A 24942-nucleotide genomic window follows, 5' to 3' on the forward strand; every position below is an offset into this window, starting at 1 on the left:
AGTGAGAAGAATTTAGAAACGAAACTAGAGCAAGTAGACAATAAAATAGGGAAAATGGATAAAAAGATTGAAGAGACAGTAAGTGAGTTAAAAGGACAGATTAAGGAGGTGTCAAAAAGAGTGGATGAGGGGTTTAAAAAGACAAAGTATGAATTGAAGGAAATGAAACGGGAAGAAGAAAAAATGAAAGATGAGATAGTAGAATTGCGTAAAACACAAGAAGAGTTAAAAGATTCGATAGCGATGAATGAACTAAAACAAAGAGAAGTGAACTTAAGAATGAGACAGATCCCAGAATTACAAAACGAAAACATAAGAGAAAAAATAATAAAAGAATTAACACAGTGGATGGGGTTATCAGAGGAGGAGATAGCAGGAACAATACAAAATGTATACAGATTGAAAACCAAAGCAAGTAGAGTTAAGAAACAACCAGGTGATTGTTTAGTCACATTCAAAGACAAGGAGATGAGGAACCTGATCTTGCAAAGGAACAGAGAGAAGAGACTATATATAGATGGAAATTATATAATTATATTTAAAGATATACCGATTAGACTTTTGAAACGGAGAGAGACATATAGACCACTGGTGCAGTTGTTAAAGAAAAATAGAATTGATTTTCGTTGGGAATTTCCGGAGGGTGTCTCATTCTTCTATAAAGGAATTAAAAGAAAACTGACAAACCCCGAGGAAATAGGAAAATTCACAAGGAGATACAAAGAACTTCAACAAGGGGAGGAGGAATTGAAAGGTGCTGAAGGAGGAGGAAACCTGAGGGCGGACATACTGCCGGGTGAAGAAGAGAAACGAAGGGAAAGAAAACAGGAGGAAGAGGAAGAGGAAGAAGACGAAGAAGGAGAAGAACTAGGAAACCCTTAAGTTAAAAAAAAAAAAAAAACAAACCTAAATTAAATAAAAATGTCATTAAAACTCTGTAGCTGGAATGTAAATGGGATGAACGATAAGAAAAAACGGAATGGAATTGAACGCATTTTAAAGAAAAAGAAATTAGATGTAATATGTTTGCAGGAAACACATATTGCGAAGAAACATAGGAAAATGCTGATTAATAAGAGATTGGGGAATGAATTCATCTCCTCGGATAAAAAGAAAAAAAGAGGCGTGGTATTATACATTAAAAATGGAATTGAGGCACACCAACTATTTAAAGATGAGGAGGGGAGATTAATTGCAGTGCGAATAAATTGGCAGGGTGAAACATTGATTTTAGTAGGGATATATGCCCCTAATGGCAACAAAACAGAATTCTTTAGTTCCCTGGAAGGGAAGCTATTTGATTATATGGATCAGAAAATTATCCTAATGGGAGACCTAAACGATGTCGTTTCAATCGATATGGACAGATTAAGAAAATCAAAAAATAGAGAAGGTAAACTACCCAAGACATTTTTTACAATGACCAAAAACTGCAATCTTATTGACATATGGAGACTGAAACATCCTCTAGAGAAACAATTTACATATCACTCAGAACCGAACCAATCATTTTCAAGAATAGATCAAATCTGGGTATCGAATGAATTGTCACCAAGAATTAAAATGATAGAAATCCAGGCTAAAGTTATCTCAGATCATAATCGAATCGAAATGGAAATGAAAGGATTAGATGAACGTACTTTTAGGTGGAGATTAGACGACAGTCTATGGGACGATCAAAATTTTGTTGTAAGAATCAGGAAAAAATTAGAGGAGTACTTTTTAGACAATATGGGTAAAGGGGTAAAAACAAGCATGGTCTGGGACGCCAGCAAGGCGGTAATGAGGGGCCTACTTATTCAACAAAGTGTCTGGAAAAAAAAGAACAAGGAAAAGAGATTAAAAGAGATCATGAGACAGATTACAGAGAACGAGCAGAAATTAATTCAAAAGCCGAATAATGAAAGGGTAAAACAGGAGATAAAATATCTGCAAACACAAGTCGCAATTATAATAAACAAGGAGATTGAATGGAATATCAGAAGGCTGAGACAGAAGAGCTTTGAATTTGCCAACAAGTCAGGTAAATGGCTAGCGTGGCAAGTCAAAAAAAAGAAAAGAACAAAACACAATTAACAAAATAGTAGTAAATGGAGAAGAAACAACCAATCCGAAAGAAATCAGAAAAGGCTTTTCAGACTTCTTTAAACATCTGTACAGCCATAAGGAAAAAAATAACAAAAAAAAGATAGAAAGATATTTAAATGAAAAGATGGTAAAGAAAATATCGACAGAGGAAAAAGAACAGTTAAATGCCCCAATATCCAGATTAGAAATAGAAGAAGTGATTAAGGACCTGAAAAGAGGGAAAGCTCCAGGCCCTGACGGGTTTACATCGAGTTATTATAAAGAAATGAAAGATATTTTGACTACGCCACTGATGGAAGTAATGAATAACATCTTAAAAGAAGGAGAATTGCCCGGGTCGTGGAAAGAGGCCCTCATCACAATCATTCCAAAACAAGACACGGATTTGACCTTAGTCAAGAATTATAGACCCATTTCCCTACTGAACACAGATTATAAGATCTTCGCTGGAATCCTAGCTAAAAGACTCAAAAAGATATTAATAAGGATGATACACGAAGATCAGACAGGCTTCCTCCCGGGAAGGTCAATAAGGAATAACACCAGAAATATAATCAATCTTATTGAATTTCTATCTGATAGGTGTGACAAACCTGCGAGTTTAATATTCATAGACGCGGAGAAAGCCTTCGATAATGTAAACTGGGATTTTATGCTTAAAAATTTAGAAGGTATGGATATGGGCCGAGAATTCTTAAATGGTATAGGGGCAATCTACACAGAGCAGAAGGCGAAATTAATAGTTAATGGAGTCACTACGGAAGATATAAAAATTAGTAAAGGAACCCGTCAGGGCTGTCCACTTTCTCCGTTACTTTTCATAACAGTCTTGGAAGTACTATTAAATGTAATAAGAGAAAGTAAAAAAATCAAGGGGGTAACATTAGGTGCAAACGAATATAAAATCAAAGCGTATGCGGATGATGTGGTTATTACGGTGGAAGAACCTTTAGAGAGTATAAAAGCCCTTCTGGTTGAGACAGAGGAATTTGGTAAACTTGCAGGCTTTAAATTGAACAAGATTAAGACAAAAATGATTGTAAAAAACATGGATCAGGACAAGGCAGTAACAATACAACAACTAACCGGAATTGAAGTTGTTAAAAAGATAAAATATTTAGGGATTTGGATTACCAACAAAAATATTGACTTATACAAAAATAATTACGTCCCGGTTTGGAATAAAATCAAAAAAGATTTAGAGGTTTGGGCCAGAATGAAATTATCGTTATGGGGTAGAATATCCATGGTGAAGATGATGCTGTTACCTAAATTGCTGTTTCTGTTTCAAACAATCCCCATTTTAAAGGGAACAAAGAATTTTAAAGAATGGCAAAGAACCATCTCAAGATATGTCTGGGAAGGGAGGAAGCCCAGAATTAAATATAAGCTGTTAACGGACGCTAAAGAAAGAGGGGGCTTCGCCCTCCCAGACATGAGACTTTATTATGAAGCGACATGCCTTTGCTGGATAAAAGACTGGGTTAGGCTGGAAAACGGAGGGTTGTTAGACTTGGAAGGCTATAACAACAAATTCGGGTGGCATGCGTACCTATGGAAGGACAAAAAGAGGGTTCATAAGGGGTTTACCAGTCACATTTTTAAGGGTCCACTAATAGAGGTCTGGGACAGATATAAGAACATATTAGAGCCGAAAACACCACACTGGCTTTCCCTACAAGAGTTAATGAGTGTTAAAAAAGTTAACATGGAAGAAAAGTGGGGGAAGCTTGAAGATATGGTTATAAAGGAAGGGGGAAAGTGGAAAGTAAAACCTTATGACCAGATAAAATCATTTACTCAGGGCTGGCTTCACTACTTTCAGATAAACGAATTTTTTAAGTTGGAGATGAAAGAAAGGGGATATGAGGAAAAAGAATCTACATTTCAAAAGGAGATAGTAAGTAGTGAAGTTAAGAATCTTTCCAAAATGTATAAAATACTACTAGAGTGGCATACGAAGGATGAGGAGGTGAAGTCAGTGATGGTGGAATGGGCAAGAGATCTCGGGCACAATATATTAATGGAAGACTGGGAAAGGCTCTGGAAAGTAAATATAAAATTTACGGCCTGTATGTTACTTAAGGAAAATGTGATGAAGATGCAATACAGGTGGTATATTACACCCGTGAAATTGGGCAAGATGTTTAAAGTAGATAACAAATGCTGGAAATGCAAACAAAAGGAGGGGACCTTCTACCATCAATGGTGGGAGTGTAAAAAGGTTAAAAATTTCTGGGAAGAAATATATAATGAATTAAAAAAGATGTTAGGTTATACCTTTGTGAAAAAACCAGAGGCCTTCTTACTTTGCATCATTGGAAAGGACATTAGGAAAAAGGATTATAAACTCTTCCAATATGCGGTTACGGCAGCTAGAATTGTGATAGCTCAGAGATGGAAACAGGAAGAAACCCCAACGGTGGCAGAATGGAGAACAAAACTAACAGAATATGCCGAGTTAGATAAATTAACAGGGAAAATAAGATATTTAAAAGATCAGACGTTTATTGAAGATTGGGGAAAATTTGTAAGTTACCTGGAAAATAAATGTTCAGTAAATACAACGTTAGTGGGGTTCACAGAGGCTGTGTGAAGGGTCAACAAGTATTGTTTAAGCTGAAATAATATTTAAAGGAGGTACGAATGGCAATATAAAAGAGGAAATGTGATAATAAGATTTAAATGCGAATGAATGTCAATACCGCTGAAGGAAGTTCAAACTGTATAAGAAAGGATAAACTTCGAATACATTGTATATATAACTGAATTTAATAAAGTTTTCTTCAAAATGCAAAAAAAAAAAAAAAAAAAAAAGAATTCAGCATTTAAGCATAGTTTCCTGTTATATGTGTGCCTGGAAACTATGGTTAACAGCTTCAAAATAAGTCAGGATAGTAAGTCAACTTCAAACCATGGTTTGACATCCTGCTTTATTTTTAAGTCATTGGTCATAGGGTGTTAGGGGAGGGGTAGTACCTCTGGTGGGGGACACATGGTACTCCTGCGGTAGCTTGTCCACCTTTGGTCTCCATTCTGCACTCAGTGGTCACCTGTGGCTCCAAGAAGCCACCAGCACACAACAGCAGCCATACCCTAAGAAGTGGCTTCGACTGGCTGGCTAAACCAGGTGAGGGTAGCTGATGGGTCTCAAGCCCTCAGTGAGTTAGGGACTTCCTTGCATGCAAAGACAAGTTCCGGTGGATTGAGCGGATGAAAACAATAGGGGGTCCAATGGTCGAGAAGGCACGTGTTGTAGAGGGAAATGTGGAGCAGATGGAACTCATCAGCCTGGGGAGGCAGTCACCTAGGAGAAGGAAAATTCTGACCCTAAACCAGGCTTCCTCAACCTCGGCCCTCCAGATGTTTTTGGCCTACAACTCCCATGATCCCTAGCTAGCAGGACCAGTGGTTAGGGATGATGGGAATTGTAGTCTCAAAACATCTGGAGGGCCGAGGTCCACTGCCTTGTGGGACATCTTTGGGAGAAGAAAGGGCTAAGAAGTAAACCCTACACAAATCTGGAGTGGTGTCCCTAAGATGGAGCCTTGAACGCCTCCTTTCAGCAACTCCTGCAACCAAACTGCTGCCAAATGTATTTCTCTGCTTTCATTTCAACCAAGGCCGAGGTGGGGGTGTCTTGCTGTCTGGTCAGCCCAGGACTTCCATACACAATGCCCAGGCGTGTGTCCCGGAGAGGTCACTTTGGTGCTGTTAATGCAGTGAAAACACTGCAGGAGACAGCAGTTACCAGTATCTGCAGCCACAGCGGGCACTGTGATTCTCCAATGGCTTGATTTCACCCCCAGAGGTGCACTCCATTGTCTCTCAACAACAATCACAGCTCTGGGTTAACATGCAATGGGAAACTATGGTGCTGAATAATAATAATAATAATAATAATAATAATAATAATAATAATAATAATAATAATAATAATAATAATATATTATTTATACCCCGCCCATCTGGCTGGGCTTCCCCAGCCACTCTGAGCGGCTTCCAAAAAATATTAAAATACTGTAATACATCAAACATTAAAAGCTTCCCTAAATAGGGCTGCCTTCAGATGTCTTCTAAAAGTCTGGTAGTTGTTCTCTTTGACATCTGGTGGGAGGGCGTTCCACAGGGAGGGCACCACTACCGAGAAGGCCCTCTGTTTAACCATTCATGCAAAGGGAAGAGCAAAGGGGCTTCAAACGAGCTCTGTGTACCTGTACATAGTTTCATGCATACCCTTGCTTACTAAACCAGGATTTTAGGCTTAGTATTATGTATGAATGTGGTTTCTGTCTATCAGCCAATTTTATTTCACAGTTTTGCTGTGATGATAAATACAACAAAAGCTATGAGAGGCAAATCACTTTGTATCAAAGCAAGGAAACTTACCTATGGTTTTTGCTCCCACCCACCTGCTACCATAACCACTGCTCTTTTCCACCCCATAGTTCAGGTGGCCTACTGTGGTTTATAGCCAGTCATGGTTTACAGCTAGTCATTCCAGTTAGTAACATGAATAATGGAACATATTTGATTTGAACTAATGTTTTGGTTTTTTTACCTTTACAAGTACTCTGATCACAGTACAGTTTTGCAGAATTCTGCAGTTTTTATATGTCTAGAGGCTGATCCAGTTAAGTAATCTGCCTTTACATCTGATCCCAACAAGTTCTTTTTGATGACCAGAAACCTATACTTTATTTCTGCATGAATTTTTTTGAAAAACATTTTTTTGCACCGTATATTTGCAAAAGGCAGACAAAACAAGCTACCAATTTTCACTGCACCACCAAAGAAGAAAAGACAAAATATAACGGCAGCATAAGCTCCCTTTCCCTTTTAATCAGAAGTGACAACTTACGCAGATTTGAAGCCCTTTAAAAATACAGGGCTATGGAATCATACAGGGCTATGGAATCATGCTGAGAGAAGCAGTGCTTAGGAGTTAAACAGCCCGCTCAAGTACATTTTATACTGCTGTACCATGCAAAATGTCTTCACATGTATCATTTCCAAAACCAGTCATTAAAGAGGTCTGAAGCTGATGTTATTGCAGAGCTTTGAATCTCAACTTGCCTAGTGGCACAAAGCCAAGCCCCGACTCTCCTTCCATAATGCCAGTAAAAGGAGAAATCAGCTAATCCTGGGTTCTTGCAGAGCTGCAAAGAATTTTAAACAGGACTAGAAAACTCAGCACAAACCTATCATTGTTGGTAGGCCTTTCATAATCAAAAAGCATCAGCAGGACAGAAGGGGAAGAAGTATCTTTTCTCTTGCACATATATACATGGATCTTATTTGTCTGAATCCCAATAAAATTTCCCTCTTAACAAAACAGCAAACTGAAAACTAAGATAACACAGAGCTTATAATAATCTTCATGTTCTCCTGACTGTCAAATTCAGCCCAAATGGGAAAAGTTCTACACATACAGCATTGCACACAAATAAAAAATCCTGTAGATATGCTTAAACGTGGCTGGATTATGTCCTATATTACCAGTCCAAAATCCTGAAAACATTGAATTGAGCTGAAACTCAGCTCAAATTCAACTTGTGAGCCTGGCTAGCAGAAGCCAGTGCAAGGACTTCCTCTAACTTACTCTTGTGTAAGTGTGCACAGGACTGCAACTTTAATCTATCAGAGTTGATCTGGAGTGGGGGCAGGAATGTTGAATGATAAAATGGCAAGACTTCACAAACTAAAACAAACTTTTCATTATGGAACTACAACTATATGTTACTTCGGTGTGGAAGAATCAGAGGAGTTCCTTCAAATTTCACCCAACAGAGGGGCAAGAAAGAACAATCAACAGTATAAGGTCCTGAGGATGATGAACTGTCCCCAGATTTCCTGTTCATATTGATTTCAGGCAAGCTGACATGAGGAAGGCGCAAGGGCCATGGAGAGGTGAATTAAAGTGGCAGAGAAGGTGACACGGGGCAGAAAAAAGAGAGGAAAAGGAAAAGGAAGTGGAGATGGAGACAAAATGCAATACTAGTAGGTGAAAGGAAGTACAAGAGGGTGAGGGAGGGAAGGGAAAGACAGAAATATTTGGGAACATAATAGAAAAGGAAAGGAAAATGTGATGGTTTGAGCTGTGCCTCCGTAACCCTTTCACTCAACTCATGCTAATACCTGCAAGGCTAAGAATGGGACTGTTACCAAGTCAGATAAGCTGGGGGTGGATTTATGCACTGGGACTCATTTTAAGGCTTAGTTCAGTTGGGGAGCTTCAGTTCCTTTTCTCCAACAGTCTGAGACCTTCCATAAAATGTGTGCTGTGGGCACTGTTCTCCGAAGGTGTAAAAAGCAGAGAAACACCTTTGTTGTTCAGTTTGCTTTACTGTTTCACGAAAGGTTCTACCTCCTCATCAAGCATGCATATTTTGTCACAAAAATCAATACTAAAGAAAATTTGGCTCAATTCTACTAAAAAACAAAACAAAAACAAAACCCCAAACCCATGTCCTTTCACTTCCATCCTGCCCCCCCCCCCCCGGCCAATATTAATCATTGCCCTTGGATATTCACAAAGTACTCTTTTCAAGGCAATTGCTTTAGATAAAATCTGCCTTTGAAAATTTGCCATCTCCTGTTTAGGAAGAGGAATATCAAGTTTTCACTCATTTTCCCTTGGTAGTTACTTCTTCAAAAGTTGATAAACATATCTCGTTTTGAAATATTCTCTAAAAAAGTAACAAAACTTTGCTTTTCTCTTATCATATGCATGCCATTGCTCTTTCTTCATAGAAGTTTGATAAAAGTTTATAAGAGTAAGTTCAATTTCATATAATGTTAAAGAAGTTCCTATTCTCATGCTATGAAGCAGGAACTAATAAACCCAGGGGGCGAACAAATCATACAGAGACATTTACTGGCACTTAGCAATTAAGTATGAGGCGAGAGTTATTTTGGACTTTTCCAAATTAGATGCTAGCAATTTTACACAATCCTGAAAAGGGAAGACATCCTACAGGTGTCTCTCAGGCTGTCATTTTAAAGTTCTCATAAAACAATCAGGGGGTGGAATTGTGAGTAAGTATAATGGGGAAAAAACATAATTCTGCTTTTTGCTGCAGTGCTGACTATACAAGTGAAGCTCCAACAGTTTGCTGAAGTTGGGTCCCAAGGGTTGTAGCCTGCACTGCAGCTTATTAAAGGAAACAGCATTCCTTTCAGCAGGGTTTTTTTCTAGTTTTGCAGGGTTTTTACAGGGTGAAACTGAACAGCACTTTATTCAGAATGCACAAAATCATAGCAACTGGAAACATTGCAAAATTTATCATTGGTTATTCACATGACTTCTTTTATATTACTTCTTAAAGATATCGGTTCGCAATCTTGTTACACTCTCATCATTAAGTTGTGCTGAAAAACATGGACTTTCTCTTGAAGGCACACTAGTATATAGCAATTTCCACTAGTCTAAAAAACAGTAGCCCGCCTCCTAAATTTGGTAGACAACTAAAAACATACCCAGTTGCCTTCCTTGGGCAATTCAAATCTTGTGGTTGCTACCAAAGGAGCTAAGCCTGTAAATAGCCATTCACCTTTGATAAATAAGAATTAATTCTAGGTGACTGGAAAGACACCTAAAAAGGGGGGGATGGGGGGGAGAGGGAGAGGGAGTGTCACTTGTGACCTAAAAGGAAACAGAGATATTAGTCTGAACAAGTAACAAATAAGATTTTATAGAGAGCTATATAGATATATATGGAAAACCTCTTAGGAGCAAGGGGTTGATGCGTCCACCCCATCTTCACCTAGAAATGATGTTAGGCCCACATGGTACAGGTCAGGTGTCTGGGTTGTGTAAAAGAGGAACCATGGTTACTAACATAGCGGCATCATCTTTCTACCACAACTGGAGATGCTTGTTCCCCTCCCACTTGCAAATTTTCAGCCCTTTTTCTACCTGCGTCTACTAGCTGCTTCTGCTGTGAAAAGGGTGGGGGATGGACTCTGCTGATCCGTCAACTGGAGAAACAGTTGACTCCAATTTACGCAGAATAAGCTGAGCTATTTCCTGGTGCATTGGGGAACCATCTTCCAATCCAAGGAATACTATGGGAAGGGGGTGATTCGCTCATTGCCAAACACAGCTTCTGTAACCCCCTTCAGCTTCACAAGAAATAACAAACAGCAGAAAAGTCTTTTCTCAGAAAGAGAACACTGTGTGAACCCACATCTCTCAAGATCCAAGCCCAGCCCTCCAATCAATGAATCACACTTGTTTGTGGATCGTATTATGTAGTTCGCTGGAATTTCAAGCTCTTTGAGCACAGCATGTTACGCTTATATGGAAAATGGAGACACACACAGCTTGGTGGAAGCAGTATTTTGATTGATTCTTTCCACTTAATAAGAGGGGAATTTCAAAACTTAACATTCACTGCTTGGTATGCAGGATATTCCTCTATTACCCATTACAACTGCAGTATCTTAGTGACCTACTTTTAGTAGAGATGGAGTTTATGCTGTGAGAATTTAACACCAAATGCTTTGAAATGTCTACTGAAAGGTCTGTAGCCCACGTTATTAATGTGCATGCCATCCAGGCATGTGATAAGCAATGATCTTTATATACTTTATATACTTTATATCTCAGAGTGATGCAAAATGTAAATGGACCTCCAGCCTTACAGCAAGCCGTACCTGCAGAGAATGACTCTGTTGCAAAGCACTGAATATTAAGAGCCTGTAGCATAACATGGAAGAGAATGCTTTTCTCTACCAGAATCAGTTCATTTGGGTGTTACTCGGTCCTGCATGTCTTTCAACACCAGAAAACAATAACCCAATTTCAAAATAAAAGCTAGGCTTCCGTACAAAGATGAACACATTAATCTGGGAGATGCACTATGACCCCTCTACCCATCCTAAAAATGTCCAGTTTGTACATTTATTTTTACTGTTCTCTGAACACCTGATTTCTTTGCAGTTCAATGATACCAAGGACAGAAAAGTACTTTTCCAGAGACACTTTCTCTGCCTCTGGTTGTGAGCTACGAAGCCTAGATTGGAGCGTGGGCAGCTTGCCTCAATAGCTGTTAAACTCCCTTACACAAATAATAATCTTTTATAGCATTTTCAAGTTTGGAAGAGAAAGAACTGGCAAGGGAACTGCACTCCCTACCTTCTGGTTCCTTTGAGATGTACTAGGTTTATTAATTATTTATTAATAAATAACATAAAATAAAAATAAGCATTCAGTCTGCTATCATCAATACAAGGGAATTTCACTTTTCTGCCAACAGCTTCATCCTCCTCTCTCCAATCAATCCAGGCCTTAATTACTAAATAGAACAGATCCACCGTCACCACCCCAAACTTATCAATTCCAAGAAAAGTTACATTTCATTATGTTATATACACGGGTACATTCAATACAAATAACATACTTCACTGCAGAGTTGCACAAAAGAGGACTGATTACTACGAACAAAGGAGGACTGTTTGTTTGACATTGATCCATTCCTTGATGCTTCTTGTAGTGAATGCTGAGACAGGCTGGCACTAAATGTTTAGGGTTGTGGGGCGCAAGACCAAGACGACGATGATGATGATGATGATGATTTATACCCCACCCATCTGGCTGGGTTTCCCCAGCCACTCTGGGCGGCTTCCAACAAAATATTTAAAATACAATAAAATGTAAGACATTAAAAACTTCCCTAAACAGGGCTGCCTTCAGATGTCTACTAAAAGTCAGATAGTTGTTTATTTCCTTGATATCTGATGGGAGGGCATTCCACAGGGCAGACGCCACTGCCGAGAAGGCCTTCTGCCTGGTCCCCTGTAACTTCCCTTCTCGCAGTGAGGGAAATGCCAGAAGGTCCTCAGAGGTGGACCTCAGAGTCTGGGCTGAACAATGTGGGTAGAGACACTCCTTCAGATATACCAAGGCCGTTTAGGGCAGGGGTAGACAACCTAAGGCCCACGGGCTGGATGCGGCCCAATTGCCTTCGCAATCCGGCCCACAGACAGTCCAGGAACCAGCGTATTTTTACATGAGTAGAATGTGTCCTTTTATTTAAAATGCATCTCTGGGTTATTTGTGGGGCCTGCCTGGTGTTTTTACATGAGTAGAATGTGTGCTTTTATTTAAAATGCATCTCTGGGTTATTTGTGGGGCATAGGAATTCGTTCATTTGCCTCCCCAAAATACAGTCCGGCCCACCACATGGTCTGAGGGACGGTGGACTGGCCCATGGCTGAAAAAGGTTGCTGACCCCTGATTTAGGGCTTTATAGGTCAGCACAACACTTTGAATTGTGCTCAGAAACATATTGGGAGGAAGGAAGTCAGCAGACTTTTCTTAAACAAAGGCAAAATGCTCTTGGTGGGTCCTCTTATAAGACAGGGACAAAGTCACTCTCTCCCAGCCTAAGCTGCTCAAAGGTCAAAATAGGGAAGGGAAGAGCAAGTACCCTGCCTTTAATTTTTTGAAGGAAATGCAAGAGACAAATGTAGCGGATAAAGAAAAGCAGTATCTGTTGCATTAAAAAAAAATGCAGATTCATTTATTCACTTAAACATTGTGGGTTGTAGCCAATGCTCTGTGGGCAGAAGTCCATTTGCACAATGGGACTTTCCTCTCCACTCTTCTGTACCCCCCCAAAAAAAAATCTGCTCCAGAGGGTCTGCTAATCCTCCAGAACTGATTTTGATGGCATGCAAGGAGCTACAGGGGAAAGGAGAAGAGGAAGAAGTTCAATTCTGCAAGCAGAAATATATTGCACTAACAGAAAGGTATGGTTGGATAAAAAGTAATTAATTTATGACATATCCCCCCTTACTTTCATCAATAACATGTAACAACCACTAATTTTGCACACATATTGAACACAAAGCAAAATGCTCCAATATCCATAATAAATCAGGAAAAATAAGCAGAGACTTTAAGGGTGTTTTGAATATTGCAGAATCCAGCTACAATCTAACTCCCCAATGTATTTCTTGAGCTGCAGAAATGTGCTCAAACAAGCTGCAGACTTAGAAACAATGAATATGGTAACTAGCCTTAAAAATTGTCATGGTTTATTTGCTGTGCTGTATTGACTCAGGCTCTCGTGTATAACACAGTATTATTTGCTCACTCTTCATTCACTGAATGATGTCAAAGCAAATTGAAGTTATATAAATATCATTAAGGTTGTACTACAAAACAAGACACAGAAAAGGAACAAAATATTCCATAAGACTACCTCATGTCGTACTAGAATGTTGCTGAAGGCACTGAGATGCTAGAGGTGTTATCTTTCAGATGATACAAACCCAAACCCCTTATCAACCCCGCCATAGAATCATAGAATCAATCACAAAATCACATGAATTTATAATAAATGCAAATCCATTTCTCAGACTCAAGGCTACCACAGAAGTATCCCTCCTTAAAAACATTATGGCGCTATTTCATTTATGCCACATCTTTGGATATAGATTGATATTTATGTTTCTAAACTGAAGCCGCTAAATACAGATTTCTACCAGGGACAAAGGTTTTGCTGAACTGTATTTGTACTTATGCTTAATTTGGTGCACTAAAAGTCTTGAGATAATTATATGGGTTTTAGAGGAAAGAAAATCCAGATGGGTTTTTAGTCATCCTATTTGAGTTCCACAGAAATATAGCCATGAATTTCCTCCCTTCTTTATACAAAGAACTTGCTCACAGAAAAGAAAAATTTCCCATACATCAATCATATAACTTAAAAGGTCTCTCTAGAATTGCTTTTCAAAAAAAATACTGTATATATGATTTCCTTATAAGCACAGACCCATTTTATTGTTCCATGTTTATTTCCCTCTCTGGGATGGGGTGTATAAAAACAGTCTTGCAAAAAAGTGACTGATACTGAGCAACTATCTCAAGGAATTGACAAAAGCGTTTGCTGGTAATAGTCTATCAATCCACTCTACAATCACCTCCTACTGAACAGGTTAAGTAAAAGCAAACAACTGGTTTACTGTTCTGTTATTAAAATATTATAAAAACCCGCTAAATCAAAACAAAAGTCCCATCTAGTCTAGCATTCTGCTCTAACAATGGCCAACTAGATACCAATGGGAAGTCCAAAAGCAGGACATAAGTAAAATAGCATTATCCCACTCAAAACCCCTGCACCTGGTACTCAGAGGCACCACACCATCATATGGGAAGTAATATCAAGTAATTGAAGCTAGTAGCTTCTGATATAAAATGTTAATATAATGAACAATGACTAACACATATCTACTATATGAATTGTGTTATCATTTTTAATGGCTTCATAAAAATTATCAGGGTCTATCGTAGGAAAGCAATAGGAAAGCATGAAATAAAACCCTGGCCTATATATTATATACCATGCAACCACCCTATTCAGTTATTATAAATGGATTTCTACATTTTGAATGCCGAGACCTCAAAAACAATTTTTGGAGAAGTCAGGACAGAAATGTAAGATGACAGGACGATCGACACCGATGGTGAAAACTGCACATACATCACATTGGCTAGTTTATACACTAATTCATGTGAACCAGCTACACTCTGACATTTCTTCTTGGGACTTGTCAACTAAGCACTGGTTTCTTTTAATAAATAGTATTATTATTATTATTATTATTATTATTATTATTATTATTATTATGTTTCCCCAGCTACTCTGGGCGGCTTACAGCATATTTAAAAACATAATAAAAACATCAGCATTAAAAAGCGTTTAGGACCTCAACATCCTTAACATTCTAATCCTCAAACTACTCCCCCCCCAAAAAAAAAAAATCCAAATGTATTTAAGACCACTTCACAGTAATTATTTTGAGTTCAGTGAACATAAAGACATAGCAGCATAAGGCTTTTAACTTCTGTTTATAGCAGACTGGCAACTTACCCTGTGGGACTTTCACAGCTAAGGAAAATAGACATTGCAGATTTCACCAAAGGGCTGTTCCACACAGCACACCTGATTGCTCTATGCTCACCAGCGCTATATCACCATTTCCTGAGAAAATATGCTGAGTGTGGATGGCATACCTTCACCTTAAATATAGCCATCTGGGAATCATGACTGGACCAGAGCTCCCCACAACTATTTAAAAATACATGCATGCTGTTGTCCACACTTTTAAAAGTTTGCTACCAAAAGCAATTGGGTTTGTCATGTAAAGTGCAAAGCTGTTCAGAGTGGAAAGCCAGGATATGCATACAAAACTGACACTGCAACTCAACTGCAATAATTTCACAAATACTGCAAAAGCAGAAGAGCTGACAAAAGAATCTTAATTCTGCAGGGTGACATGAAAAACAGAAAGAGGAAAAGAAAGCACTGGACACTCTTTCTATTTACTAAAGCTTTAAACTTGTTTGTGCATCAGAGCTATTAGGTATCTGGTGTTCCACTTGTTTTGGTAGTGTAAACTTCTTAGAATATGCTTTCATCTCTCTCTGCCTCAGCAGAAGGCCACATCACTTCAAATCATCTTCTCTTTTGTTTATGCCTGCGAATTTTTGTACTCCATGCTATTGCTTAACTAGCTTATTTGAAGCATTTTTGTAACATATGGGATTTACACCCCAATCCTCAAAGGGTAGTACCACTGAAAACCTCCTGTGGAATAAACGAAATATGCACAAGTAGAAGAACTTGAGGATCAGCGCTATAGCTTGTCTGGAAAATGGTCTACTGATATAACATTGTGTTGTACCATATGGTATTTCTGATTTGTGAAAAGGCAGACTATTTTAATTTCCAGCACAGTAAGTCCCTTAATCTGAGCAAACCCAAATATCCAGCTAGAATCCAAAACGTAATAAACAGAAGGATAATCAAAGCCAAGAAGGTGAAAGTATGCTTAATAAGATACTCTCCCAGATGAACACCTCAATCCTTGTAATTTAGTACTGCAGAGATATTTTAAAGCAGTTGAAGTATTTGGGTCAACAAGTCTATCAGTCCAACAGGCAAGGCTCATAGAACATGCAATATTCCTCCAAATAGCAGACAAGTCACTCACCATCTCAGTGCAATCTTGATTGGTGTAGTAAGACAGGATGTGAACAGGTCAGCTGGCAGGTCAGGGATCATCGGTAACAACTCACTGGCTTCACATGCTGCCAGTTGAATGCAATTTTTCATTGAAGGAGGCAAGGGCATCTGAGCCAGTGGATGGTTAGGGTTAATTGCAGCCACCTTCATAGGAAATTAAAACAAACAACAGTTAAGTCTTCCTAATGATTAACTACCAGTATCTAGAAAATCTTCTGGAAACAAAACTAGTTAGGAGATGCCAAAGCTCAGAGAACCATTCAACTCATCAACAATTAAATTACTAATGATACTGGTGCAGATTGTAAAGCAGAAATGAATAGTTCTAGCCTATCCAAAGGGTAACTGCTTATCCAAAGGATGCCTTTCGACACTCTTTAGTCATGGCACGGGTCATTTTTCTCAAAGGCACTACCTTAGTGGTTGCAGGAAGATGGCTGCATGAGCTGCACAGCCTGAACTTCTGCCTATATCGGCCACACGGATAACTGAAAACCAAGATAGGGTTTAGGAATGAAGCCTAGTATACAGGCTGTTCAGGTGCCTTAAGTGGTATGTTATTTAATATAATATTTTTGTATTCCACCTACACATCTTCAGTGCCCAAGCTGGCTAATAGACAATAAACTATGAAGTTACAACAATACACAATAAAGCAGCATATTATAAATCACAAAATAAAATATAAATTCAGCGTTAATTTTACTTTGCTTTTAACAGAAGGGTTTGGGTTTGTTTGTTTGTTTTTGCATATTTTGTTGTGGCAAAGGCCTAAAAAAAAGAATTAAGAAAGCATTAGGGGGGAAATGAGGAAAGCATTTAAAGATCAGTCAGTTGGATTGAATCCTTTGAACCCTCCACCCTCCATGGATGGAGACCAATCCATGACGTCTCTACTTGTTTTTCCTTCATCACCCTGATATTTTTTTTAAAAACTCCAAGATCAATTTGTTTAATTTGAGACTATGATAATTTGATCCAATTTCCATTATAAAGACGTTGCTTGAGTACAAGTTTCTATAGGATGCTCAACAAAAGATTGGACTACCAAATTGGCCATTCAATGAACTACTGTAGATATCACCACCTCATTCATGAATAGTGTTATTATAACCTGAAGTAGTTCAACAGTATAAATATTAATTGGCTGAACATTATTATGAAAGAAAAACTTCTCTGTCATCATTTGAAAATGCTTAGAAAGAAACCATACTGAAAACCAGTTTAACAGCCTTTCATGAAACTGTCTATATCTGATGCACAGTGTCTCTCCGAGAGAGTGAAAAAAGAAGTTTCTGGTATCTCATGGGATTTCTGGTGTTGAAATTCTGGCTGCAGGGAAGCAATTGTTCCAAATTACAAATGTGAGCTGAAATAGTGCTTCCAAACCTCCACAATGGAGATCAGAAATATTAATTAGCTAGGAAAGGTCTGTATAAACTAGCCCTTACTCATATTCATATGCAAATTAGAAATAAAAAGGAGAATTGCAAGAAGATAAAACATTATGCTTGAGGGAACAGGGCAGAAGGGAAAGAATCCTTTTGGGAAAATGAATACACAAAGAGAAAAAGAAATGAAAAGTCTTCTTTAACTGCTAAGATTGCATGTAGGCAGTTTGTATGGATCCTTTCTCAAAGCTCAATTTTAAAATGGGCCTTTGATGGTAACCAGCTTGGAAAAAAAGAAAACGTTTTTTCGGAACACTCCACAGCAGTTGGTCACAGGAGAAATTTCAAAGCAAGTCCCTAACACTTCAGTAACCAGAAGAAGAGCCAACATAGTGAAACTACTCCAAAGCAGGAAATTGCTTCCCAAGGTCTGAATGACATCACTGGTATGAATTGAGAACGGTTCATTCCCTATTTGCCATGAAAGCTGAGCCACAATGAGAGACAGAAATAACAGAAACGTCAAACAGCTTGCACATACTGATGTTCGAAACAGACTCTTATCCTAGTAACAGTGCTGTCATCATCCAACCAACCAGATTTCACTACAATACAACAGTTACTGAGAGCAAACAAAGCTAGGCAACGTGGCTATGCCTGCTTCCCAAAGGCCAAATGCTGCTAACATTTTTGAGCCCAAGGGCACACTGGGAATTTGGAGAGTCAGCTGTGGGCATCACCACCTCTGGTTGCTTCTCCTCACCCTTGATCAATGTCCCCGCCCCACAGACAGAGAGAAAACACATTAACATGACTGCATACATGTTTTTGGTCTCATCATGTTTAAACAGTAAAGGTAGAGTAAGTACCAAAGTACATATTTTTCAGTATAAAACTATTTTGAAGAGCAAACTTCTAATTACCCCTATACATTTAAAGAAGTAAGCATCTTAAACCACTGTCTTTTCAGCAGTAGATATTACAAACCAGTGCAGTTACAGAAAAGTAAATATTAAACCTGCTAATTTAAAGGAGATAACTTTCAATAATGGCTCACTTAAAGAATTAAGCATTTTTCTGCAATGTGCTTTTATATTACTGTTAGGGAAGTAACCCCAACCACACTTTGCTCGATCTTTACTTAAATAGTTCATAACCTGACTTTCAAACAGTAACAAGTAGTGCTGTTCCATACTAAGCTTGTAATACAAAGCAAACTCAATGAAAAGTGAGTTGTTCCTATGGTGAATATTCCACATTTACAACTTTGCAAGGTTCCGAGGGAGATTAATGGTGGTAAGAGGATGCTGCTGAAACTGAAGAATGGGATTTGGGTGAGGTGGTAGCTAACTTGCATGTAGTGCTATGTCATGTAACCCACACTGCACTCCACAACGGAAGCATACCTTTATACAGTCTTAAGGCTGCTCTCTGTACCATGTACCTCTTGAAGACAGCATCAGATTCTCTCACAGCTGATGCCATGGTTTCAGCCATGTGTTCACATGCGTACTACGTCAAAACTTGACAGTTCTGAAATCTCTGTTGAGGTTTTTGGTCATCAAGCCCATAAAAAGTTTATGCAATTCTATTTCCAGTGTCCTTAGTGGTCTTAACTAAATTCTTGGCAAGCTGCTGCTGATCCACCTTCCTCCTGTTTCTAAGCCTAGCTGACCTAGGTCAGTGGGCCTCCTTCGCATGACTAGCGCTGCCTCTACTTCAGCATGTTTCTCAAGGACAGTGCACTTCTCAGGTTCTTCTTGTTCATCTGTGATACCTAAAGATCCTGTAAGAAAGAGGATAATTAAATAATTAGAACCGAGGGTGCTTCAGAGATGATGGTAAGTTCTTCCCTGGCAGTCAGCATCCCAAAGATAACTTTAGATTGGGAATGGAGTAAGCTTACCTTGAGAGAGATCCCTAGAGAGAGTATGCTCCAAAGCAGGAATGGCTCTCTGTTCAAATCCAAAGGTGGAGGAAGGGGTTTGTCTGTCAAGGCCTGCTGGATGTCAAGTTTTGGTGAGTCAACCATCTGTTGTTGGTCTTATCTGACAGCATCCTAAGTGCCAACACATTGTAGGTAAGGTACTTCCAGTGGGCTGCCTTCTTGAACTCTCTTCCCGATATCAAGTCCAGCAAAATATGCTGATGTTCCTCCTGAGTCTGCTATGGCTCTCACTTTTCCTCTTCATACTTTTAAGATAGAAGAATGCTGAAGTCTTCATTCTGGAGCAACACTGTAGACCCTATTGGTGGTAGAGCCCTTTGATACACCATGGTGTTGTTTGACGGTTGCTCTTCTGATGGTATTATCTTCATCTCCTCAGAGATAGAGCTTGGACTAACCTTGTGCTGCAGACATGTTGTCACCCTACACGTGGTCAACCCAAGCAGCTTTGTCCACTTTGCATGGAAAAGCCAGGATCCAGGGGCACCTGGACTGCTTTTGACCGTACAAGCACAAGGCTTGGAGCTGTAAACGCCGAGGGACAGGAGTGCTAGGCAGTGTTGCTCTATGCAGAATTGGTAGCTCTCCTTGGCCAGAGAATCCAAGGGTGGGAAAATGGGTCTGCCTTGTTTGGCCAGAGGACAATGGTGCAGTGATGGGGCTTGATTGAAGGTTTCCTTTGCAGTTGTTCTAGAATTAGCCCTCTGACACTTGATTGGGAACAATGTTGTCACTCCCTGAGGTGTAGCACAGAGTCACATCTTTCTTGTCTATAGAAGACTGCTAATCACTTAAGAGCATCATCGTGGACCCAACTCCTGAGTGTTTGCTGTGGGTAGTGATTTCCTTCTTTCTCAAGGCATTCATTTTCTTCCTGCACTAGACAGCATTCTGATTGTATCCTTGCTAGCACATCTCATTGGAGAGCCAGATGAGCACAGTATCCTTCCTATACCAAGGAACCAGTTCCTCTAGGACATGTGGAAATGGCCACTGCCACCTTCTCTTCTATCCAAGATTTTGCTCTTAGCTTCTGGGAGGCCATCTGTTGTTGAGAATCCAAGGGTGTAAGGCAGTATTTCCCAACCTTGGGTCTCCAGCTGTTTTTGGACTACAACTCCCATCATCCCTAGCTAGCAAGACCAGTGGTCAGGAATGATGGGAACTGTAGTCGAAAAACAGGTTGGGGAACACTGGTGTAAGGGACTGGGTTTCTTCATCCATCGTGGAGAGTGTCTGCAACTCATGGTATTTACAAGCCATAGCTGAGATTCACTGATGTGTCCTTGGGGTTCCCTTGAGTGTGTGTGTGTAAAACAACAAAAAACAAAAAACCCCTACCAGTGGCATAGAAACACTGAGAAAACCAGAAACAAATCAAAGCTCACCCCAACATCAGATGAGGGGTTGTCAGATAACAGACATCCCTGCACCAAGTGAACTGTTCTCTAAGTTCTTGAACAAAAGATGCTAATTATCCTTAAGTTGCAAAGTGTAATCAACAGGGTATGAAGGGTGGGGGGAGGTGTCAGGCTTTGGTGCTGATTGAAATTATTCTTACCCTGCTAGGATTTCATGGTGCTACTTTCAGAAGTACAAATGTTTTAAACCTTAGTAGTTTTAAATGTTTTAATGACTGCATTATTAATTACCCCCACCCCAAAAGCTATTGCTTCATTTCCCTCTAAGCAGCTTTTAATAAAAGTACTTTTGGCTAACTATCACTATGCACGGTTCCATTGTGCACTGCTGCTTTCTTATTCATCCTTTTATAGATGCTAGCTGGACAGAGGTCCCTTTGCACCACAATATGAAACTGTCTGCCTTGCGGGAAAGAGCTTGCCATGGAGAAGTGGAGCAGGGAAAAGCAACTGTTGTTAGGCAGAGTTCGGGGTAAAGTCTTCTTCAGGCAAAGCACTACAGAGAGCAGCTTCATCTTGGGAGTGGTTAAGTTTTCCATTCCTTTCTTCCTTGCAAATCTGCAGCTCGGCGAGCAACTTGAGTGCAATGGCTGAACACGCCACACAGTTTACACATAATGATAAGCCACAGATAAAAGAAGCCAGAAATTGTAGGCCAACAATAAACCATGACTTATTATCATTGTTTGTTTGTGCTTAGCAAACCATAGTTAAATAGCTAGGCGTGAGTTAGAAAATCAAAACAAACCATGGTATAATAACCCTGGCTGAGTACTACATACGAGCCAGGCCATTATTGTTCTGATCAATCTGAAGGTGAAGAATTTGAAATAGAAGACACATAATAGGGCTGATTTGTAACAAGTGTATGCACTTATTACACATTAACCAAGATCCTATTATTCAAGTGAAAGTAATTATAAAAATTGGGATACACATCCATTTATCTGTGAGCAAATTAGTATCCCCCATCATAATGTAAAGAGCCAACACTGTGCAATTCTAGCACTATTTGACCCTTGAATCAAGGGAGTCCTGATTCTTGAGGTTTTTTCCTCACTCACCCAAACAACAAGCAATAGATATCATGCAGAGCAAAAGTTTTGCTCAGTAGATGAGTTAACACACAAAATGAAGTTGAAAGCACATGCCATAAATACTGTAGTGACAACTGCTGGATTATGCTACACGAAGGAACTTCTAGAAAGCACATAGCAATCCTAGCTGAAAAGTAGCCTATATGAAACCTGCTCACATGCCTGGCAGGGGCAAAATAAAGCTCTGTAAGAGAGCACCACTTTTATAAAGGCAACTCTCATGTTACAAAATCAACACATTACCTACCCCCACTAAAAGGAGTGGCACTTCTAGGTTAATTTTGTTATAGTAAAAGTCACTGCTATTTGTAAATATGAAGCTACCACCTGATGAGTTTTTAGCAGTTCAGAATCTGGAATCAGCCAAGTAGCTGTGGCATTTGAACTGAGAGGGAAAGGCTTTCTGATGAAACAAAATCAGCTGAGTAGCTCTGGGCTAAGATGAGGGAATAGTATTGCCAGCTTTCCAGGACAAGTGTTGACTTTGTCTGGGCAGCCTTCCATTGGATAGAACAATCTTCATTCTGAATATATAAACACCAGAAATAATCTGGAGGGAGTTATACGCTTAAAGCACAGAAGCTAGCAGGACTTACGTACATTTAGATTTATTTAGACTGTGCATAGGATTGGAATTAAAAGCTATTTAAATACTCTTGGCTACTGCGCCTCAATTTTGCTGCTTCTCTAGTCTTTTTACTTTGCAGACTGCAGCAATTCCCCTTGCTAATCAACTGACTGCCTGGCAGCTAATCAGTAGATCAGTGACACAACACACATCTGATAATCTCATTCATTACAAGTGACAAGTAGCAGAGATGTGAATGGGTCAGTGATCTAGCATACACAGCTTCACTCTATGGTTAGGGTCAGGAGTTGTTATTATTATTACTATTTTTGCAAAGGACTCTTGCACAGAGAACATTAATGCTGGCTGTTTCTTAGGATTTGGGGTGTTTAAAGTTTAAATATTGTGTCTATATTACTACTGTACGCAGTTCTCTGCTTGGGGAGGAGATTCTCATAGAAAGCAGGTTAAACTTCTATTAAATGTGTTCAGTTTCATGCTGAGTTTGACTGGATCGGGTTGTTTCAGGCAGGGTCCCCATTTCACACATGATGTTTCCCACATAGGCAAGCACTGGTATTGCAAAACCAACATACATTAGTGTACAATATGCTCCGTGAGGGTGATACATGTGTATTCTGATGAGGAAAGTGCACTACATTTGGAAAATGCAGCTTTCCAAGTGCATATTTAGCAAAACAGATACATGCGCGATCTTCACACAGGTGTATGCCAGGCACGAGGAACATTTTTCTATGGAGGGCCACTGACTAATGAGAAAAGGTAATGGGTGACTCTAAGCTGAAGAAGGGTGGCATAGGCTTGGCTCTATGCCTGCCAGGCAGTTGGAGCTACAACTACTCAACAAGCACAGGGGCTCCTCAATATGAGAAAAATCTATTTGCCTAGGGACAAACCAGACTCAAGCAATGCTTCTTTATTTTTCCCCCGGTATAAAAAACAGAAACAAAAAAACAAAGTAGACACCTGAGACTCCACACCTATTAATGAACATGGTTTTCATTGGTGTACGAAACTGAGCATGTTTTTTCCTACACCAGTATATTGTATTGGCCCAAATAAGACGCATCCGCAAATACGCTACACCTTTAAAATTCAAGGCTTATTTGTGGGTGCAGTCCGCCTCCCGGCTGAATGGGGGGGGCAGGAACCCACATCTTGACACTACCACCTCCTGGTACTCCCGGCACTCCCTCCCCAAGCACCAGAGAGGCTTGGGAGCGGTGGGCAGGCTGCGCACCGTTGCCCTGTGTTCCTCTTTGGGGAGGGGGAGCCATGCTGCTTGGCCAGCAGCCTCCCCTGCTTCTCCTCGACGGCTCAGGGGAGGTTTGGAAGCAGGGGGCGGGCTATGCACCATGGCCCGTGCTCCTGGACTGCTTCCTTGGGGTGGGGTGGGGAACCACGTTGCTTTGCCAGCAACATAAGGTCGTGAATATAAGCCGCCCTTTATCTTTTCACTGTCAGAATTTGGAAAAAAGTGTAGCTTACATTCGGGCCAATACAGTACATATTTAGGAGAAAAATGCATTCAGATCCTCTCACTTGTTGCTGTTTAGATACTGGCTTTACTGTGCTGTTTTTGTGTGTTCTGAACAAGGGAAGAATTGCTTATTCCTTGGAGTGATAGTGTCAAAAGTATTGGACGTGGAGGCTTGAGGCTACAATTCCCATCATTCTGAATGCTGGCACGGCTTGGTGATTTCTCAGAACCGACAGCATCCTGATCTTCTACGTCAATGTACTAACAAAGGTAAAGGAGAACAATTTCTTCTTTCCAGAAGATGATAGATTAGGAAAATTCCACACACCACTGACATATACTGTAACAGTGCTCTGGACTGTAACTTCAAAGATTCATCTGTGCTGAAGACGGAAAACAAATCAAAACTGCAAATTTGATCTCATTAGTTCTGATCAGAAGCAGTTAGTCATGTACCGTACTTCTGGCTAAAGGAACAAGCACTCCCACAGTAGCATTTAATTCCCACACAGAGAAGGAATAAACACAAGAAATTCTACTGCTCTAACATAAAATACCCTAGAGACTGAAAAAAGGACATGAAAATAAAGCTGTGGGGATGTGGGGAGACTAAGAACCTAAGGCTCATATGTCACTATTAATTTATATACAGCCCGAGCAAAGTCCTATGATATGCACAAATTCTCCACCCCACCCTCTTTCCAGCTTCTCTTGACACGTAATAAGGCATTTCAGATATACGCAATTATGTGGGATGACACAGGAAGATTAAGCAGCCTTTTGTTCCAACAGTGCACTTGAGCAGCTCATTTAGCTATCCAGAATTATGGTGTGTTTACAGACACACTCTGAACTCAATGAAGCTAGTTAATTAGATAATTGAGAGCTATAA

At 39.7% G+C, this 24942-nt stretch overlaps 1 protein-coding gene across 2 annotated transcripts in view; it reads right to left on the bottom strand.

Moving 5' to 3' along the window:
• RPTOR (regulatory associated protein of MTOR complex 1) overlaps positions 1-24942 on the bottom strand; it is a 328366-nt gene that overhangs the window by 180602 nt on the left and 122822 nt on the right. For both annotated transcript variants that reach the window (XM_081849519.1, XM_081849518.1), the window contains exon 6: positions 16093-16268. In XM_081849519.1, coding sequence (XP_081705645.1) covers positions 16093-16268 — 176 coding nt within the window. The remainder of the gene's footprint in view (positions 1-16092; positions 16269-24942) is intronic.

This window comes from Podarcis erhardii, assembly GCF_964252035.2.
Source record: "Podarcis erhardii genome assembly, chromosome: 2".
NCBI lineage: Eukaryota > Metazoa > Chordata > Lepidosauria > Squamata > Lacertidae > Podarcis > Podarcis erhardii.